The sequence below is a fragment of the Clarias gariepinus genome, chromosome 28 (genome assembly GCF_024256425.1).
Source record: "Clarias gariepinus isolate MV-2021 ecotype Netherlands chromosome 28, CGAR_prim_01v2, whole genome shotgun sequence".
NCBI lineage: Eukaryota > Metazoa > Chordata > Actinopteri > Siluriformes > Clariidae > Clarias > Clarias gariepinus.
In genome coordinates this window covers 9376764-9393389 of record NC_071127.1, presented here as the reverse complement: position 1 = coordinate 9393389, position 16626 = coordinate 9376764, and the positions used below count along the sequence as shown (strand labels likewise).

General features: G+C 39.1%; 2 protein-coding genes across 4 annotated transcripts in view; both read left to right on the top strand.

Moving 5' to 3' along the window:
• polr1h (RNA polymerase I subunit H) overlaps positions 1-16626 on the top strand; it is a 61199-nt gene that overhangs the window by 3305 nt on the left and 41268 nt on the right. The window lies entirely within an intron of this gene.
• On the top strand, positions 1366-14874 carry gtf2h4 (general transcription factor IIH, polypeptide 4). The gene is made up of 14 exons (XM_053489615.1): positions 1366-1494; positions 2615-2773; positions 2935-3039; positions 3127-3258; positions 3345-3530; positions 3617-3725; positions 3836-3904; positions 6651-6734; positions 8311-8482; positions 8706-8836; positions 10505-10552; positions 10665-10743; positions 13155-13216; positions 14554-14874. Exons 2-14 carry the CDS (start codon positions 2658-2660, stop codon positions 14662-14664), a joined length of 1404 nt encoding a protein of 467 aa, XP_053345590.1. The 5' UTR covers positions 1366-1494; positions 2615-2657; the 3' UTR covers positions 14665-14874.

Sequence of the window (16626 nt, the reverse complement as noted above, 5' to 3'; positions counted from 1 at the left end):
AGTTCAGCTGCACATCACAGACTTAACAACAACACACTCATGTCCTATCAAGTTATCATTAAATTTTTTCACAGAGACTTGTATGGGTGATCTAATCACATGTAGCACATACCGGATGTTAATTGTTTATTCGTTCATCTTCTATACCGCTTTATCCTGTATTCAGGGTTGCAGGGGCCTGGAGCCTATACCAGGAGACTTGAGGGAGTACACCCCAACCCATAACAGAGCACACACACTACAGGAAGTTTGGGAACTTGAATGAACCTAATCTTTCATGCAAACATCACACACAGACCGAGGCAGGACTTGAACCCTCAACCCTGAGGGTCCAAGGCAACTGCTAACCACTACACCACCATGCTGCCATTATGTTACTAAATGATGAAAGTGCAGTGGTGGCTCAAATAGTTAAAGCTCTGGGCTACTGATCAAAAGTTCAGGGGTTCAAGTATTGTCACTGCAAAGCTGCCAGTGTTGAGCCCTTGGGCATGGGCCTGAACCCTGTCTGAATTCTGCCCGTTCCCAGCTTCCTACCTGTGATATGTAGGGGGAAAATTAGATTTATAAATTATAAATAATTGGATTTTGATCCTAAAAAGTATAATCCTTGATCACTCACTCATCATCTATAATGCTTATTCTGTATACAGGGTCATGGGTCTATCCTGAGCCCTATCCCATGAGACTTAGGGCACGAGGTGGGGTACGTTCTAGACGGGGGGCAATCCATTACAGGGCACACACGCTGCTTCACTACAGGAACTTTTGGGAACGTCAATTAATAAATCTGCATGTTTTTTGTACCATGGGAGAAAACTGGAGTACCCAGTGGAAACCCAACAAGCATGGGGAGAACATGCAAACTCCATTCACACAGACCTCAAGGAGGGAATCGAACCCATACCCTGGCGGTGCAAGGCGATAGTGCTAACCACCACACCACACACATGCTTCCATTTTCTTACAACAGCAGGATGTTGAATCTAAAAGTCTAAAAATGTTGGTTGGATGCTTTATAAGTTTTATTATGACAATTATTATAATTATAATACATTAAAATGGCTGTTGTTGGTCTCTGAACCATCATGAACACTGTGTATGTTTGTGTGTGTGTGTGTGTGAGAGAGACTTGCTAAGGCCAAAAACTGACTAAAAAACATATTACTAAGGTATATTACTGGTTTGCTGCTTTTAATCTATAGTATCAAGTATCTAGTTATTCATTTTTTATTTTATATCGTTTTATAAAAAATAAAAAAAACAGTTTCAATCCCTGTGAGACTTCTTTACAGATTATTCTAGAACCGTCTGCGCGACCACGCCCACTACCCAGCGCTACAGCCAATCAGACAAGCCCATTCGGTCTCTTTTGCGTCACGTGATAATTCCAACATGGCTGCCTCCTCTGCTCGTTCTAAAGCAGCACAATAGCAGTATGACAGTGTTACATTTTAAGGATTTTATTTCATTTTGACCATCAAATTACACAAGGTAAGGGTTGTGACAGGATTTTAAAGCGGAATTAAATTTCCAGGCGGTTGTTTTGGTTAGTTAGTAGGGATATAAGTCTGTGTTTACTATGTATTCGATGTAGTATTGAAGTGTGTGTGTTCAAGACTGCTGGAATAGTTTTAATAACCCCCTTTTTTATTATTATAATTTTTTTGTAATCTTGCGAACACACTCCTCAGGCAATGAAACACTTAAAACATCACTGTATTTAGCTTTACTAAGAAAACATGGATTTATTATAATTTTATAATAAATAACTGTGTATGCTTGTTATGAAACAAATATGAGCGATGTTCAAGTCAAACCGGGACTTCTAATTGTGCAGTTATGAGAATAAAAAGTAGCTTTATTTCTCTAGCTAATCCTCTGATAGACTAATGCACTCATCCCAGCATTCTACTAGAAGGTTCTCAGTATGAGTCTGAAACGCCAGCCTCCCAGAAACTCCTTAAAATATGGAAATGGCTATGAGCGAAGTCAAGACTGTACGACTGAATGTTTACAGCAACACCTGCAGTGAGCTCAGAGCCACCTCGACCAGAATCATCATCTTCATCATCATTCACGGATGTACGGCCTTCTATAAATCATTCACGGCATTCAAATGTTTATTAGCTAAGAGTCTCATCACCGTACTGTGCTTGAAGTCTTCTGTAAATGGCAATCACTTTAACGCCTTCAATCATTGGTTTAGGGTTGACTTGCACGCCATTCGTTTGCTCCCTCGGGGTTCTCCGTGCTCTTTTTACAAAACATGCCAGTAGGTTATCTAACATAAAACACCCCTAGTGAGTGAGAAGGTGTGCAGGTGATGCACTCTGATGCCACTAAAAGTGGGTAATTTTTGATTTTAATATGATTTAGATTTTAACATGACTACAGTCACTGCGTGTGCTAACCTTCATAAATCTTCTGAAAATGTAATTTCCAATGTCACAAGTCCCGGTTTGACTTGAACGCCCACCGTACGTGTACAAGCACAAAATGTGAGAGAAACATCCACATTCAGAACAGCTTTTTGTTTTCCCATCTAGATGTTAATGCAGCACATGTCAAACAGGTTGCTTTTCTGTGACTGAAGTTCTGCAATATGTTTTAGACCAAATTATGTTCGAATATTCAGTCGAGACAAACACACAAAGATGAAGCTCCGGGTACAACTGCAGTGCAAGAACCTTCACGAATACCTGAAGGAACTGAGTCCAGACATCCTCGACAGACTGTACAACCACCCAGCTACCTGTCTCGCCGTTTACAGGTTCGCCTTCCGCATTATATTCCGATGATTCCTATTAATCAGGAGCTGACATAAAGTGAATTATAAAACGTTAATTTGTCATTAAGTTTTTCATTAAGTTTGCTGCTGTGACTTAATAAAAGAACCTTTTCCCTGCAACTTCTTTTTTTCTTTCTCCTCAGGGAGCTCCCATCTCTGGCAAAGAATTATGTGATGCGTATGCTGTTCCTGGATCACCCTCTCCCCCAGGCAGCCGTGGCATTATGGGTCAAAAAGGACAGCCAAAAGTGAGATCAACACCCGTGGTTCCTTTAATTCTAAGCGAAATGTCTAAATCATACTTTTTTTCATTTTAAATGGCTTGTGTGTTGCAGGGATCATGATCAGTGTGTGTCTGTGCTGACTGGACTGAGACTGTGGCACAACCAGCAGCTGCAGGGAGGCCTTCAGGGAATCGTGCTCAACCTGGTGTTTAAGGATAACCTGAGGATCGCTGTGCTTGGAGGGTGAGTGAACTAAAAATAAGGTCTAGTCTAATCCTAAGCCAAAATTGCAATTGTCCTTGTTTTGTCTTGTCTTTCCTGCCATTCAGCGGTAAGCCATGGGCAGACGAGGGCAGCAGTCTCGGTCCGGATCGGCACGCCCGGGATGTAGAGAGCCTGGACCGCTACGCCATGGAGCGCTGGGAGGTCATCCTGCACTTCATGGTGGGCTCCCCGAGCGCCGCAGTCAGCCAAGACCTTGCTCAACTCCTCATCCAGGCCGGCCTCATGAAAAGGTAAACATCTGTTTAGGATTTTTGAGATTTTTTACTTAAGCAGCAGGAAAGATTAAAACATGCCTTTGCTTTGCTCGCTCCGTCAGCGAGACTGGTGAAGCGCCGTGCATCACTTCAGCTGGGTTTCAGTTTCTGCTACTCGACACTGCCTCTCAGCTGTGGTACTTCACGCTGCAGTACCTCAAAACAGTGCAGGTCCGTCCTCCACATATTTCACCCATCCATCTGTAAAGTGAATTCATGCAAAAAGGGAAAAAAAGTGCTGTTTTGTATTTTGAGGTTTTGTGTAATGTTTCATTTCACAGTCTAGAGGGATGGACCTCGTGGAGATTCTTTCCTTCCTGTTCCAGCTGAGTTTCTCCACCCTCGGCAGGGTCAGTATACGTACAGTATCGCAGGCACAGAATATTAAGTTTGACAAAATGAGTTATTACACTGCGTTCCAAATTATTATGCAAAAAGTGTTTAGGAGTGATAGGGTAAGAATTTTTTTGTATGTCAGTTGAACTCATGAATGGTGATGTGTGTCGGGGCTCTTTATATCACTGAAAGCAATTGCAGACACCTGTGCTAATTAGTTTGGCAGGTGTGTCCAATTAAAGGCAACACTATTTAAGAAGGCTTTCCCACATTATTAAGCAGCCTACATTTTCAACCAAAATGGGTAAGAAAAAGGACCTGTCGGCTGCTAAGAAGCAACAAATTGTTGAATGTTTAGGTCAAGGCATGAGAACAATCAACATTGCCAAGACACTTCATCGCGATCATCGCACAATCAAGTAGTATGTAGCTGACTCAAAGCACACACGTGCGCGTGCTGATAGGGGAAGATTGAGGACGCTTTCCAACAGGCAATTACATCGGGTTAAAAGAGCAGCTGCAAAAATGCCTTGTCTTAGCAGCAGACAAGTTTTTGAAGCTGCTGGTGCCTCCAACGTGCCCCAAACAACAAGATGCAGGGTCCTCCAGAGGTTTGCAGCTGTGCGTAAGCCATCCTTTCGACCTCCCCTATCTACTGCACACAAGCAGAAACGCCTCCAGTGGGCCAAACAATACATGAAGACTGACTTCAAAACTGTTTTGTTCACCGATGAGTGCCGTGCAACCCTCGATGGTCCAGATGGATGAAGTGGTGGATGGCTGGTTAATGGCCACCCCATGCAAACAAGGCTACGGCGCCAACAAGGAGGAGGTGGAGTAACGTTTTGGGCTGGAATCATGGGGAGAGAAATTGTCGGCCCCTTTAGGATCCCTGACGGGGTAAAAATGACATCCATAAAGTATTTGGAGTTTCTCAAAGCGCACCTCCTGCCATGGTTCAAAAAGAAGAACCGTGCATTCTGCAGCAAGATCATTTTCATGCATGATAATGCACCGTCTCATGCTGCAAAGAACACATCTGCATCTCTGGCTGCTATGGGCATAAAAGGGGGCAAACTTATGGCGTGGCCCCCATCCTCCCCTGACCTCAACCCTATTGAGAACCTCTGGAGCATCATCAAAAGGAGTGTCTATGATGGTGGGAGGCAGTTCACATCTAAGCAACAGCTCTGGGAGGCTAATCTGTCCTCATGCAAAACAATTGAAGCGGATACCATCCAAAACCTGACAAATTCAATGGATGGGAGAGTTCAGAAGCTCCTTTCGAACCAGGGGTCCTATGTGCAAATGTAACATCACCTATAATAAAGTTTTGACTTGAAAACTGTTTGATTTCAGTTACCTTTCAGTTTGTATAACCTGCTAATGCTTATAATTTCACAAATGACCATTTTTTGTTATTGATAAAAATGAAAAGTTTGGAAACTCTGTTGTGCATAATAATTTGGAACATGCATTTGAGTGCATTTTAAGTGTTTTATTTATTTATTTTTAATATACTGTTATCACTGGGCAGTTTGTTCAAAAACCTTTCAATTGTACTCTAATAGTTGATGACTGGAAAATTAAAATGACTGCAATTCATATAGGTAATTTGGAAAATCTAAGAAAAATATGTTTTGCAAATAATTTGGAACGCAGTGTATAAGGGCTGTCAATATGAGTACATTAGTATATGTGAATAATCTAGAAATTTTAGCTTGCTATTATTTATATATATATATAACTGCCTATATATATATATTTTTTTTTTTTAGACATAAAAATAATCATATGTCTCCAAAGTTTGACCCAGATGATATTCTAGCATTGCACGTTTCTAATATAAGAAAATCAGAGTATTTTAAATGACTGTGATTAACTAGATAATTTTTTTTAAATCAATTGACGGCACTAATTATTGTTCGTTCAAATATTCATAAAGGTGACCCAATAAAAAACTACTGACATTTGTAAAGAATACAAATCTGCCATGTGTGACTCATCTCTGTGCAAAATCCCAAAGGCGTCCTTTTAAACTATTAATGCTTATTACACTGCGATATAGGAACCCGTCCACTATAACACTTTAGGCTATTCAACCCTCCTAGAAAGTGTCAAATAGAACAAACTAAAAATGTATTTATTTATTTAAAATGACAATGAAATTGTTATTATTATACTGTTGTAATACTTTCAGTGATGTCAATAAGTATTTGATTTTGCAAGTTCTCTCACTTAGAAATCATGGAGGGGTCTACAATTTTCAGCATAGGTCCATTTCCACTGTGAGAGAAAGAATCTTAAAAAGAAAAATCTGGAAATCACATTGTATGATTTTTTTTAACAATTTATTTGTGAATTACTGTGTCAAATAAGTATTTGATCACTTGCTTATCAGCTAGATTTATGACCCTCAAAGACCTGTTATTTTGATTTTAAATTGTCCAGCTACACTCTGCTCATGATTCTAAATTAGTAGAATAATACATAGTAGAATAATACAGTTGCAAAAATAAATAACAGCATTAAAAGCAATCTATTAAACTATAACAACTAGTGCTGCACAGTTAATCTATAAATATATAATAATAGTATAAATAGTATAAATAATACCTACAATAAATTATTTGTGCATCTGTAATGATTGAATAATGCTGCACAGCTTTACTGGACTGTCTATTGTGAAGATGCCTAAAAAAATTAATACCATGATTACTGTGATTATTGTAATGACTTATTTCTGTTTTGTCATCACAGGACTATTCTGTTGAGGGCATGAGCGAGTCTTTGCTGACGTTTCTGCAGCACTTACGAGAGTTCGGACTGGTTTTCCAGAGAAAGGTTGGTCACCATACAATTTTTATTAAAAATTTAAATTCAAGCTAGTATATGTTGGAACCAATTTTTAAAAGGTAACATTCCCCCAGAGGCTGGTTAGAAGGATTAGAGAAGGTTTGTTAATGTAAATAAAGAACTCCACTATACAAATGCCTGGTGTAGTAACACAGTACTGTTTTCTCAAATTATTCAAACGGATTGTTGAGTTGTTTTACAACAGTATCTCTGACAGTACAACAGTCTGCTAGATGGGTTTATTAGGGCCCAAGCACTATGACCTCAGCCATAACTATCACATCAACCGCTTCTGGTTGGAGGACTTGACTTGGCTGCAGTTGCTCGATAGTTCAGGACTGGAATTTCCTACAAGTTTACCTGAGCCTCCAATAACTACCTGGACTCCATATCAACATCAATTAACATCTGTTATAGCTGAACTGCCTGCCACCTAACACAGAGTATAAATGCAGATCAATTTCTGCTCTCTGTTTCACCCAGATGAGGATGGGTTCCCTGTTGAGTCCGGTTCCTCTCAAGGTTTCTTCCTATTACCATCTCAGGGAGTTTTTCCTTGCCACTGTTGCCCGCAGCTTGCTTACCAGAGATTCATGCACACTCACATTCCATATAAACTTAAATAATTCTTTTGATTGTGTAAAGTTGCTTTACGACAATGACAAGTGTGAAAACGCTATACAAATAAAATTGAATTGGAAATTGAATTAAAAGTACTGACGTCTAAGAGTGCTGGTGTCATAGTGTGTGATTTCTTGTTTTTCTAAGAATAATTTTTTTTTTTTTTCTATTTAACATGCTTTAAAAAAATCATGAAATCAGCACACAGGTTGGAATCTGTTGCCATTAGGATGCCTGAGCGGCTGGGCCACTTTTAATATCTTTAACAGATCGGCTTTAAACTTATACCGAAAAGTGGTTAATAGCTTTCTGCGACATCGCATGAGGCAACATCATATTGTGATGCGATTTTTCCAGCAAGTCTTGCCATAAAATTTGCCCTATTCCAAGATGTTGTAATGGGATTGCTATTTGCCCTTTAAATGTATGTGCCCACTGTCTTTCTGGCGTGCCCTGATGGTGATGGCACAGGTGCTTGGGCCCGCTCATCATATATACCTATATTATTCACAGGTATATATTTCACATAAAGTAACAGTAATATTTTATGGTTTCTATAGTAATCGCTAACGCACTGGAAGACCTTCCACATAACCTAAGACCCAATCTAATATTAAGCATCTTAAAGGTGTGTTATTTAATCAGTTAACCTTCGAGAGAATGTAGTAAAACAATACATTATAGCTGCTATACCGTGATAACAGAAGAGAAGTTGTGCTGCCTTTCTACAATAAATGTGTTGTTCTGTAAGGAAAGTTGCTGTGGAAGAAAAGGGATTGAAGCACCTTATGCTAATATATGAAAACGATTTATCTCAGGGTGTTAACAGCTACCTCACTTGAGCTCCTTATCCATTGTCAGTTCTTACCATTCTGTACATTATGAATGAAATGATGTGTATTAGTAGATATTTTACCTTAGCATGTTTCCCGTTTCTCTCCAGAGGAAGTCGAGGAGGTACTACCCCACCAGACTGGCTATTACCCTGGCTGCAGGAGTCACTGCCAACCCTTCATCCTCCTCTTCCTCTTCTGCTGCTTTGAATCCTACCCCAGGAACAGGAGACTCTGGTTTCATTGTGGTAGAAACCAACTATCGTGTGTACGCTTACACAAGTGCGTGAAAAACAAGTTAACGCTAGGACGGGATTAAATTGTGTGATTACAAATTTATTGAAAGGAGTTTATGTAATAAAGTTTTCCTCCTTTTCAGTGTTAAAGATGTTAACTCTAATCATCATTAGACTCATGTAGAAATGTCTTAAAGATAAAGTCGATGTAATATGATATGTTTTCATGACGGTACTAAAAAGCCCTTGTGTTGTGTTGTTTCTCTCAGACTCTGAGCTGCAGATCGCTCTGGTTGCTCTCTTTAGCGAGATGCTGTATCGGTTTCCCAACGTGGTCGTGGCACAGGTGACCAGAGAGTCAGTCCAGCAGGCGATTGCTAATGGCATCACGGCACAACAGGTTCAGTATATATGTATGTTTTTAGTTTAGAATGCAGCTTCGTTATAACATTATTGAGTGAAGTAGTTATTGCATAGATTTTTTTTTTTCTTTGCTACAATGAAAATGGCAGAGAAGCCACATGAGTGGTGACGCTACTATGGAGTTGTTGAGACTCGTGTAGGTGTTTTGTCACTATTACCTAACATGGGCCATTGGTGGCTCAGTAGTAGGTTTCTCATCTGTCGGCGAAAGGTTCGATTCCCACCCAATGCCCAAAACCCCAGCCATTTAACGCAGTTAGGTTATCTAGGGTTAGATTTTCATAATTAATATATATATAAGGGTTGGACAATGAAACTGAAACGCCTGCTTTTAGACCACAATACTTCATTAGTATGGTGTCGGGTCTCCTTTTGCAGCCAATACGGCATCAATTCTTCTTGGGAATGACGGATACAGGTCCTGCAGTTATTTTGAGCCATTCTTCTTCCAGAATAGTGGCCAGGTCACTAAGTTATGCTGGTGGAGGAAAAGGTTTTTCCTCCAAAACACCCCAAAGTGGCTAAATAAACTTGGTGACTGTGCAGGCCATAGGAGATGTTCATTTTCACTTTCATGTTCATCAAAGCAATTGTCGCCAGTCTTGCTGTGTGTATCGGTGCATTATCATCCTGTTACACAACACCGCCTTCAGGATACAATGTTTGAACCACTGGCTGCACATGGTCCTCCAGAATGGTTCGGTGGTCCTTGGCAGTGACGCACCCATTTAGCACAAGTATTGGGAGTAGGGAATGTTATGATATTGCAGCCCAAATGTTGTGTGCATTGCAATATTTTAAGCAAAACTGTGCTATTACTCTGCAAATTTAACTTTCATACTCAGCTCTTACTGGTGGAATCTGCAATCAATGAAGATTGGCCACCAGGCTGGTCAAATTTAGCCATGAAACCTCCAACACTGGCTAAATTGGCCAGTGTTTCAGTTTCATTGTCCAACCCCCTGTATATATAATATGTATTACACTGTCTTAATACTTTTGGCCATCACTATACTGTATCTAACCAGGATATATGCGAAGTGAGCCACACTGATTGACAGTCTATGAACAACAAAAAGAAAGGGAAAAAAATTCATCAGATTTAAAGAGCTGAGCTCTTAGGATTTCGGGGTCTACATCGGAGTCGGGAGTAACAAACGATATATCACAAAAAGTCCCACCTCCAGCGCTGCGTGTTAGAATTTGCCAGCACTTCTGTGCAACTGTAAACACTGCAGACAGTCATAAATTTGTAGAAATAAAAAATAAATATATACCTCGTGTTGCTTTAGTTTATCGCGTTCCACAAACTGCGACTCTCGTAATGGAGCCGCGGGGCTCTGCGAGTGACTTGCTGTTGTGATGATATGAACTACTCTGTTCATATTTTCTTCTCCCAAGGTGTAAAAATCCTTTAAGCACTACATCAATACTGCTCCTGCTACACAGCACTACAGCTATTAGTATTCACACTCGGGCGCGAAGAGCTGGTAGACTTTCAGTAAGCTACGATCCGTGTCACAGCACCTTCCTGGATTTTAAAGATATTTCATCATTAAAGATGGGACTCATTTCTGATTAATGAGAATTGTACTCTCCACAAGATTTACAAGTACATGTCTCTTTTTAAACTCGTTCTGTTCAGATCATCCACTTCCTGAGGACCAGGGCACATCCTGTCATGCTCAAACAGGTAGCTTTCTCCAAGTCTTTTTTCATTTATGTGTTTTATCTCACCTACTTGTGACACCTTTTCTTTCTAATCAAATGATAACATCTTTTATTTCCTCCGATCGGTCTTTCAGACTCCGGTACTTCCTCCGACCATCACAGACCAGATCAGACTGTGGGAGCTTGAAAGAGATCGGCTGCAGTTTACGGAAGGTAAGAGCTTTTTGTCCTGTTTCTATCATGATAAGAAGGTAAGAGCATATTTTTATTTTTTCTATTGGATTTAATAATGGTGGATAAGCGGTAGTAGAGTGTATGTATGTGTGTGTGTGTGTATACACAGTGGGGCAAAAAAGGATTTAATCAGCCACCAATTGTGTAGGTTTTCCCACTTAAAAAGATGAGAAAGGCCTGTAATTTTCATCATGGGTATATCTCAACTATGAGAGACAAAATTAGAAAAAAAAATCCAAAAAATCACATTGTAGGATTTTTAATGAATTAATTGGTAAATTCCTCTGTAAAATAAGTATTTGGTCACCTACAAACAAGCAAGATGTCTGGCTCCAAACACTCCAAACTCCACTATGGCCAAGACCAAAGAGCTGTCAAAGGACACCAGAAACAAAATTGTAGACCTGTACCAGGCTGGACTGAAGACTGAATCTGCAATAGGTAAGCAGCTTGGTGTGAAGAAATCAACTGTGGGAGCAATTATTAGAAAATGGAAGACATACAAGGACACTGATAATCACCCTCGATCTGGAGCTTAACGCAAGATCACACCCCGTGGGGTCAAAAAGATCACAAGATCTGTGAGCAAAAATCCCAGAACCACACGGGGGGACCTAGTGAATGACCTGCAGAGAGCTGGGACCAAAGTAACAAAGGCTACATCAGTAACGCACTGCGTCGCCAGGTACTCAAATCTAGACGTGTCCCCCTGCTTAAGCCAGTACATGTCCAGGCCCGTCTGAAGTTTGCTAGAGAGTATTTGGATGATCCAGAAGAGGATTGGGAAAATGTCATATGGTCAGATGAAACCGAAAAAGAACTTTGTGTTTGGAGGATAAAGAATGTTGAGTGCATCCAAAGAACCTACTCATACCTACTGTGAAGCATGGGGGTGGAAACATCATGCTTTTGGGCTGTTTTTCTGCAAAGGGACCAGAACGACTGATCCGTGTAAAGGAAAGAATGAATGGAGCCATGTATCGTGAGATTTGGAGTGAAAACCTCCTTCCATCAGCAAGGGCATTAAAGATGAAACGTGGCTGGGTCTTTCAGCATGGCAATGATCCCAAACACACCACCCGGGCAACGAAGGAGTGGCTTTATAAAAAGCGTTTTAAGGTCCTGGAGTGGCCTAGCCAGTTTTTTTTAGATCTCAACCCCAAAGAAAATCTTTTCAGCGACAGCCCCAAAACATCACTGCTCTAGAGAGACTAAATGCTTATTTCCCACCATAATTTGCAAATAAATCCTTTAAAAATCTATGTAAAAAAAAATGTAATTTCTGGATTTTTTTTTCTCTCATAGTTGAGGTATACCTATGATGAAAATTACAGGCCTCTCTCATCTTTTTAAGTGGGAGACCTTGCACAATTGGTCGCTGACTAAATACTTTTTTGCCCCACTGTATGTGCTGTACCAAATTTGTGATATATGTTTAACATGTCTGCATAATTATGTACAAAATCATTCAGTATTTTCTTATATAACTTAAAAACTGAAATACTACAAAGTATTAAAAAGAAATCCAAAAAAGCGTGCGCCATTTTTGACCAAGCAGTCTATTTTAATAAATTTTGTTGTTGGTTTTTCTGCATTAAAAAAAAAAAAAAAAAATCTTTATTTTGTCACATCTGTGCCGTATCACCCACCGTCACTGCCATGTATTGCTTTTAATGCTCTTTCTCTGCTCTAACGCACCTGACTCACCTCATAAAGTGTTGTGAAAAGTATGCGGTGAGTCATGCGTACAGGATAAATTCAACTAAGCGACGTGGGTTCGACAGGCTCTCATCTGGATATCAGTACAAATCTGACTGCTGTTTTGTTTTGACTCTCGTCATGAATTGCACAGTTTAATGAGTCAGCTTTGAATTGAGGTGTAATATTGCCGCGACATGATCAGTGCTGCTGAACCGAATGCCTGACTCGTTAACAGATTTATTTTATTTATTTATTTATTTATTTAAACCGCAAAGCTGTCTTAAAATGCCACATCTGAACGTTTCGGCTTCTGTGCCGCACGCTTTATTGACATCTGGGTTACACGAGACTGACGGTATTATGATTAGATGAGTCGCCGTAGTCGAGTCTATATGAAGCGCTGAATAACGAGGAAGCAATTTAATCCGAGGTGAATCGAATGTGCTTGGGATAAATCTTCTACAAGCGTGACAAATGGCATCCACGAAAACTCCTGAGAAGAATAAAGTCTCTATTACACCTTTTTTTTTTCCTCCCTGTGACCTTTGAATGTCAATGGCACTCAGGCGTAGTCGAGCGATAATAGTCATTCTCACGTTATAATTTCCTTTAATAGGAATACTGGCACTGAATACTGCAGAAAGCTACACCTCCTCCGTTCCTTCGTTCACGCACTCTCTTTGTTTCAGGCGTGTTGTACAACCAGTTCCTGTCACAGGCTGATTTCGAGGTTCTCCGCGACAGGGCTCAGGTTGGTATCTAAATGTATTCCACTTCTCTTTCTCTCTGTGTATGATCGTATAAGTGTCCTTCTGTAGCGCTATGAGCCGTGCATTCTGATGTCCATAATGTTCAAGTTACTTAAGCAATAAAAGTATATTATTGTTCTGATAGGTGTGTTACAGTGAAGAATATATATAATTAGGGATAGTTACTCTCTCTAATGTAAAAATGATTATTTAACAATAACCATCGCTTCGCTTTCTTATACATCAGCCATCTGTAGTTAAAGAAGCCAGTAACACTTTTTTTCCTCTGTTAACAGTTACATTTATTGTTGTACAGTTTTTAAGTCCGTAAACATCCGTCATTCTCTCACAATCAGTGTTGGGGGACATTCCTTTTTAAAGTAACTAATTGCATTACAAAATTACTGTCATTAAAAAGTAATCAGTTACATTACAGCGTTACTTTCTGATAATAGTAACTGGTTCGAGTACTTTTCCATTCCAGAAAATAAAAACTCCCTTGTGATTCCTCGGGCATGTTGTTTTAATCAAGACCTTTATAACTATTCTACCATCATCACTCAGTGAAGTTTGGCCCATAATCTGTTAACTACTAATACCCCTATCTCACCTACACGATTTCACGCGGGGGCCGTAAATACGGTTCATCCTGATTCACGCGAGTTTTGGATTATGGATTACATAAATTGTCTGAATAATGGATTTCATTTAAAAAAAAAATAAAACTAAATAACTGAGTACTTAAATGGCGGGCCTAACGCGTTATATTACTCGTTACATCAAAAAAGTAATCTAAGTACTCTTAACGCGTTACACCAACACTGCTCACCATCAACTAATTTTTCCCACAAATTCTTCCTTTTTTAATCTAATTAGACAAAATGTCAGCCTGTAATATATGAAGGTATAAATTCTGGTTACGCATCTTTTTTTAAATCCGATTATATAGAATGTCCTTGTGTGAATTTAAGAAAATAGTAACGATTTCGATGCATTAATATAAACCTTAAAGCCAACTTTGTTTTCACAGTTAAGAAGTGTTAAATCCAAAAAACGTGTAGGTATGATTTGTGTGTTAGTGTATGCATGCAGATGTTCTTATCTACCAAATTCAAAAGCAATCATTGGTGGAAAGTATAACTTAGGAATTACTGTGTAAAGCAGCAAGCATTGTTTTAAGGCTGCAGTATTTACAGTATTATTATCACTTACTAAAAAATAATTAATCAACCACTTTTTAGCATTCAGATTAGAGACTTAGTATTTTTTTTGTCATACACTGTACATGTGAGATAAAATATGAAAAAGTGTGTTGATTGACCCACGTTTCTTTCTACAGGGTTTGGGAGTACTGGTGTGGCAGAACCCACAGCACAGGGTCATGGTGGTGTCACCTCATGGACACAGTGAGGTCAAGAGGTTCTGGAAGAGACAGAAGAGTCACACATAGGATGGAGGGGGAAAAAAAACCCTCCTCGGACAGTCCCATCACGCCAAGGGTGGCTTTAACTGAACTGATGGTGTACACAAATCCATTTAACAGTTTTTTTCACTTTCCTTAAAAAAACTAGTAAAAAGTTTGATTGAAAATGTTGGACTGAAAGAATAAGATGATGTGAAATATTTGTACGTGAATAAAAAGGTGTTGATTCATTTTTAATTGTCATGTCATTACTGCGCTTGAAGATAAAGAAAATGTTTCTGATGCACGAATAGACAACGAGCAAGTATTTTCATGGCCAGTGACGGTTAAGTTGTTAAGGCTCTGGGTTTTTAATCAGAAGGTGAGGGGTTCAAGGCTAAGCACTATTAGACACTATTAGGTACTGTTAGACACTTGATGCACAGTTTGATTCCTGGAATACACCTGTTCCATTATGAAAGAAAAACACCATAGATGTCATAAAATAAATGGTGATTTGGGACATTCAGGTTATCAGCTGACTTCATTTTATATAATGTTGCAACTGAAGCAACTCCAGATCATATCACTGTCTCCAGAGGCTTGTACATTAGACACTCTTAATGTTGGGTGCATCGCTTCATAAGCTTCCTTCTTACCCTGACGCACCATCACTCTGGAATAGTCTCAATCTGAACTCATCAGATCACATGACACTCCGAAGTCCTCTTCCAATGTTTCTCAATACTCACTAGCAAATCCAAGCCTTTTTTCTTATGGATACACAACTGTTTAATCCCAATCTGGTGTGTTTAAGTGATTTTCATTTCATTTCAAGATTTTTTTAGACCACGTTTCTGCCGCAAAGTTGACGGTTCATCATTATTCCAGGTTTTGAGAATGTGAAAACGGGTTCTTAACCCAGTAATTTCAAATCTCCTTAGTTGCTTTCTTTGCTTGATGTAGACCCTTCTGAAATGGCGGTATTTAGATTTTTTTGCCGAGGTAGTGTCTACGTGACAAAGGCTTTATTGTTCATGAATGATGTATTCATGGGGTTCTTGGGATAATTAATGGTTGCCGTTTGTAATCGTCTTTTATAGGGAACAACTGTTGTACAAAATGAATTTATATGTAAATGTAAATATTCAAGGTTCTGCAGTTTTCCTGTTTTGAATTGTAGGGATAAAAGGTTTCAATTTTCCCCCCTTAAGGAGAATGAATAAAAATTAAGCACATCAGAGGTTAAGAGAGAGATTGTAGAAACTATATTCCTACTGATGGCTGGTCATGATCTTTAATGAAACAACTAAAAAAAAATTCCTACCTGCCAGCAGCTCTGTTTTACTGTTATTAGACCTTTGGTTGAGGTTTATATGGGTCTCGGGTACATGACTATCAGGCATATCCTCTCACTGAATAAAGAAAATATCATATAATTTCTGATTGCTATATATTTTTAATGCTTCAAGTCTGTAATCATGCTCTTGAGAAAATCGGTGCTTGTAATTATCCAGGTCTATTGTTCAAACCATATAATTATGTATTTTGTATCTTGGTGTAATTTGTACTTTGATTGGTTATTGTTTTGTTTTTTTTCAAACGTGCCTCTGCAGTCACTGCTGATGACATGTTATGGATGTGTTAGCAACGCAGGATCAAATAATTAAGTGTACAAGAAAATAGATGTCGTTTTACCATGTGTAACACACTGCTGTCAGTGATAAGTTGTGTGAATCCACAGAGTGTCTGGAAAGAGGCTGATTAAATGCGCAGATTGAAAGTATGAAGAAATTTCGAATTTTATTTCTCACATACACAACCATGCACTGTGTGATATGTAGCGAAATGCTTATATGACTGTCTGTAGCCTAAAAACAGAAAGAAATCACTATAAATGAAAATTTTGCAAAAGTAAGCTAAGGTGGAATTTGCAATAAAATAAAAACATGTAGAGGATATGTTGCAAACACTCATTCACTCATTGTCTATTCTGCTTTATCCTGTATA

Excerpts from the sequence above, each read along its gene's own strand:
- gtf2h4 (XM_053489615.1), top strand. The coding sequence starts at position 2,658 with ATGAAGCTCCGGGTACAACTGCAGTGCAAGAACCTTCACGAATACCTG. Across the intron at positions 3,040-3,126 it reads GTCAAAAAGGACAGCCAAAA|GGATCATGATCAGTGTGTGT; the intron begins GTGAGATCAACA and ends TGTGTGTTGCAG. Across the intron at positions 10,553-10,664 it reads ATCCTGTCATGCTCAAACAG|ACTCCGGTACTTCCTCCGAC; the intron begins GTAGCTTTCTCC and ends TCGGTCTTTCAG.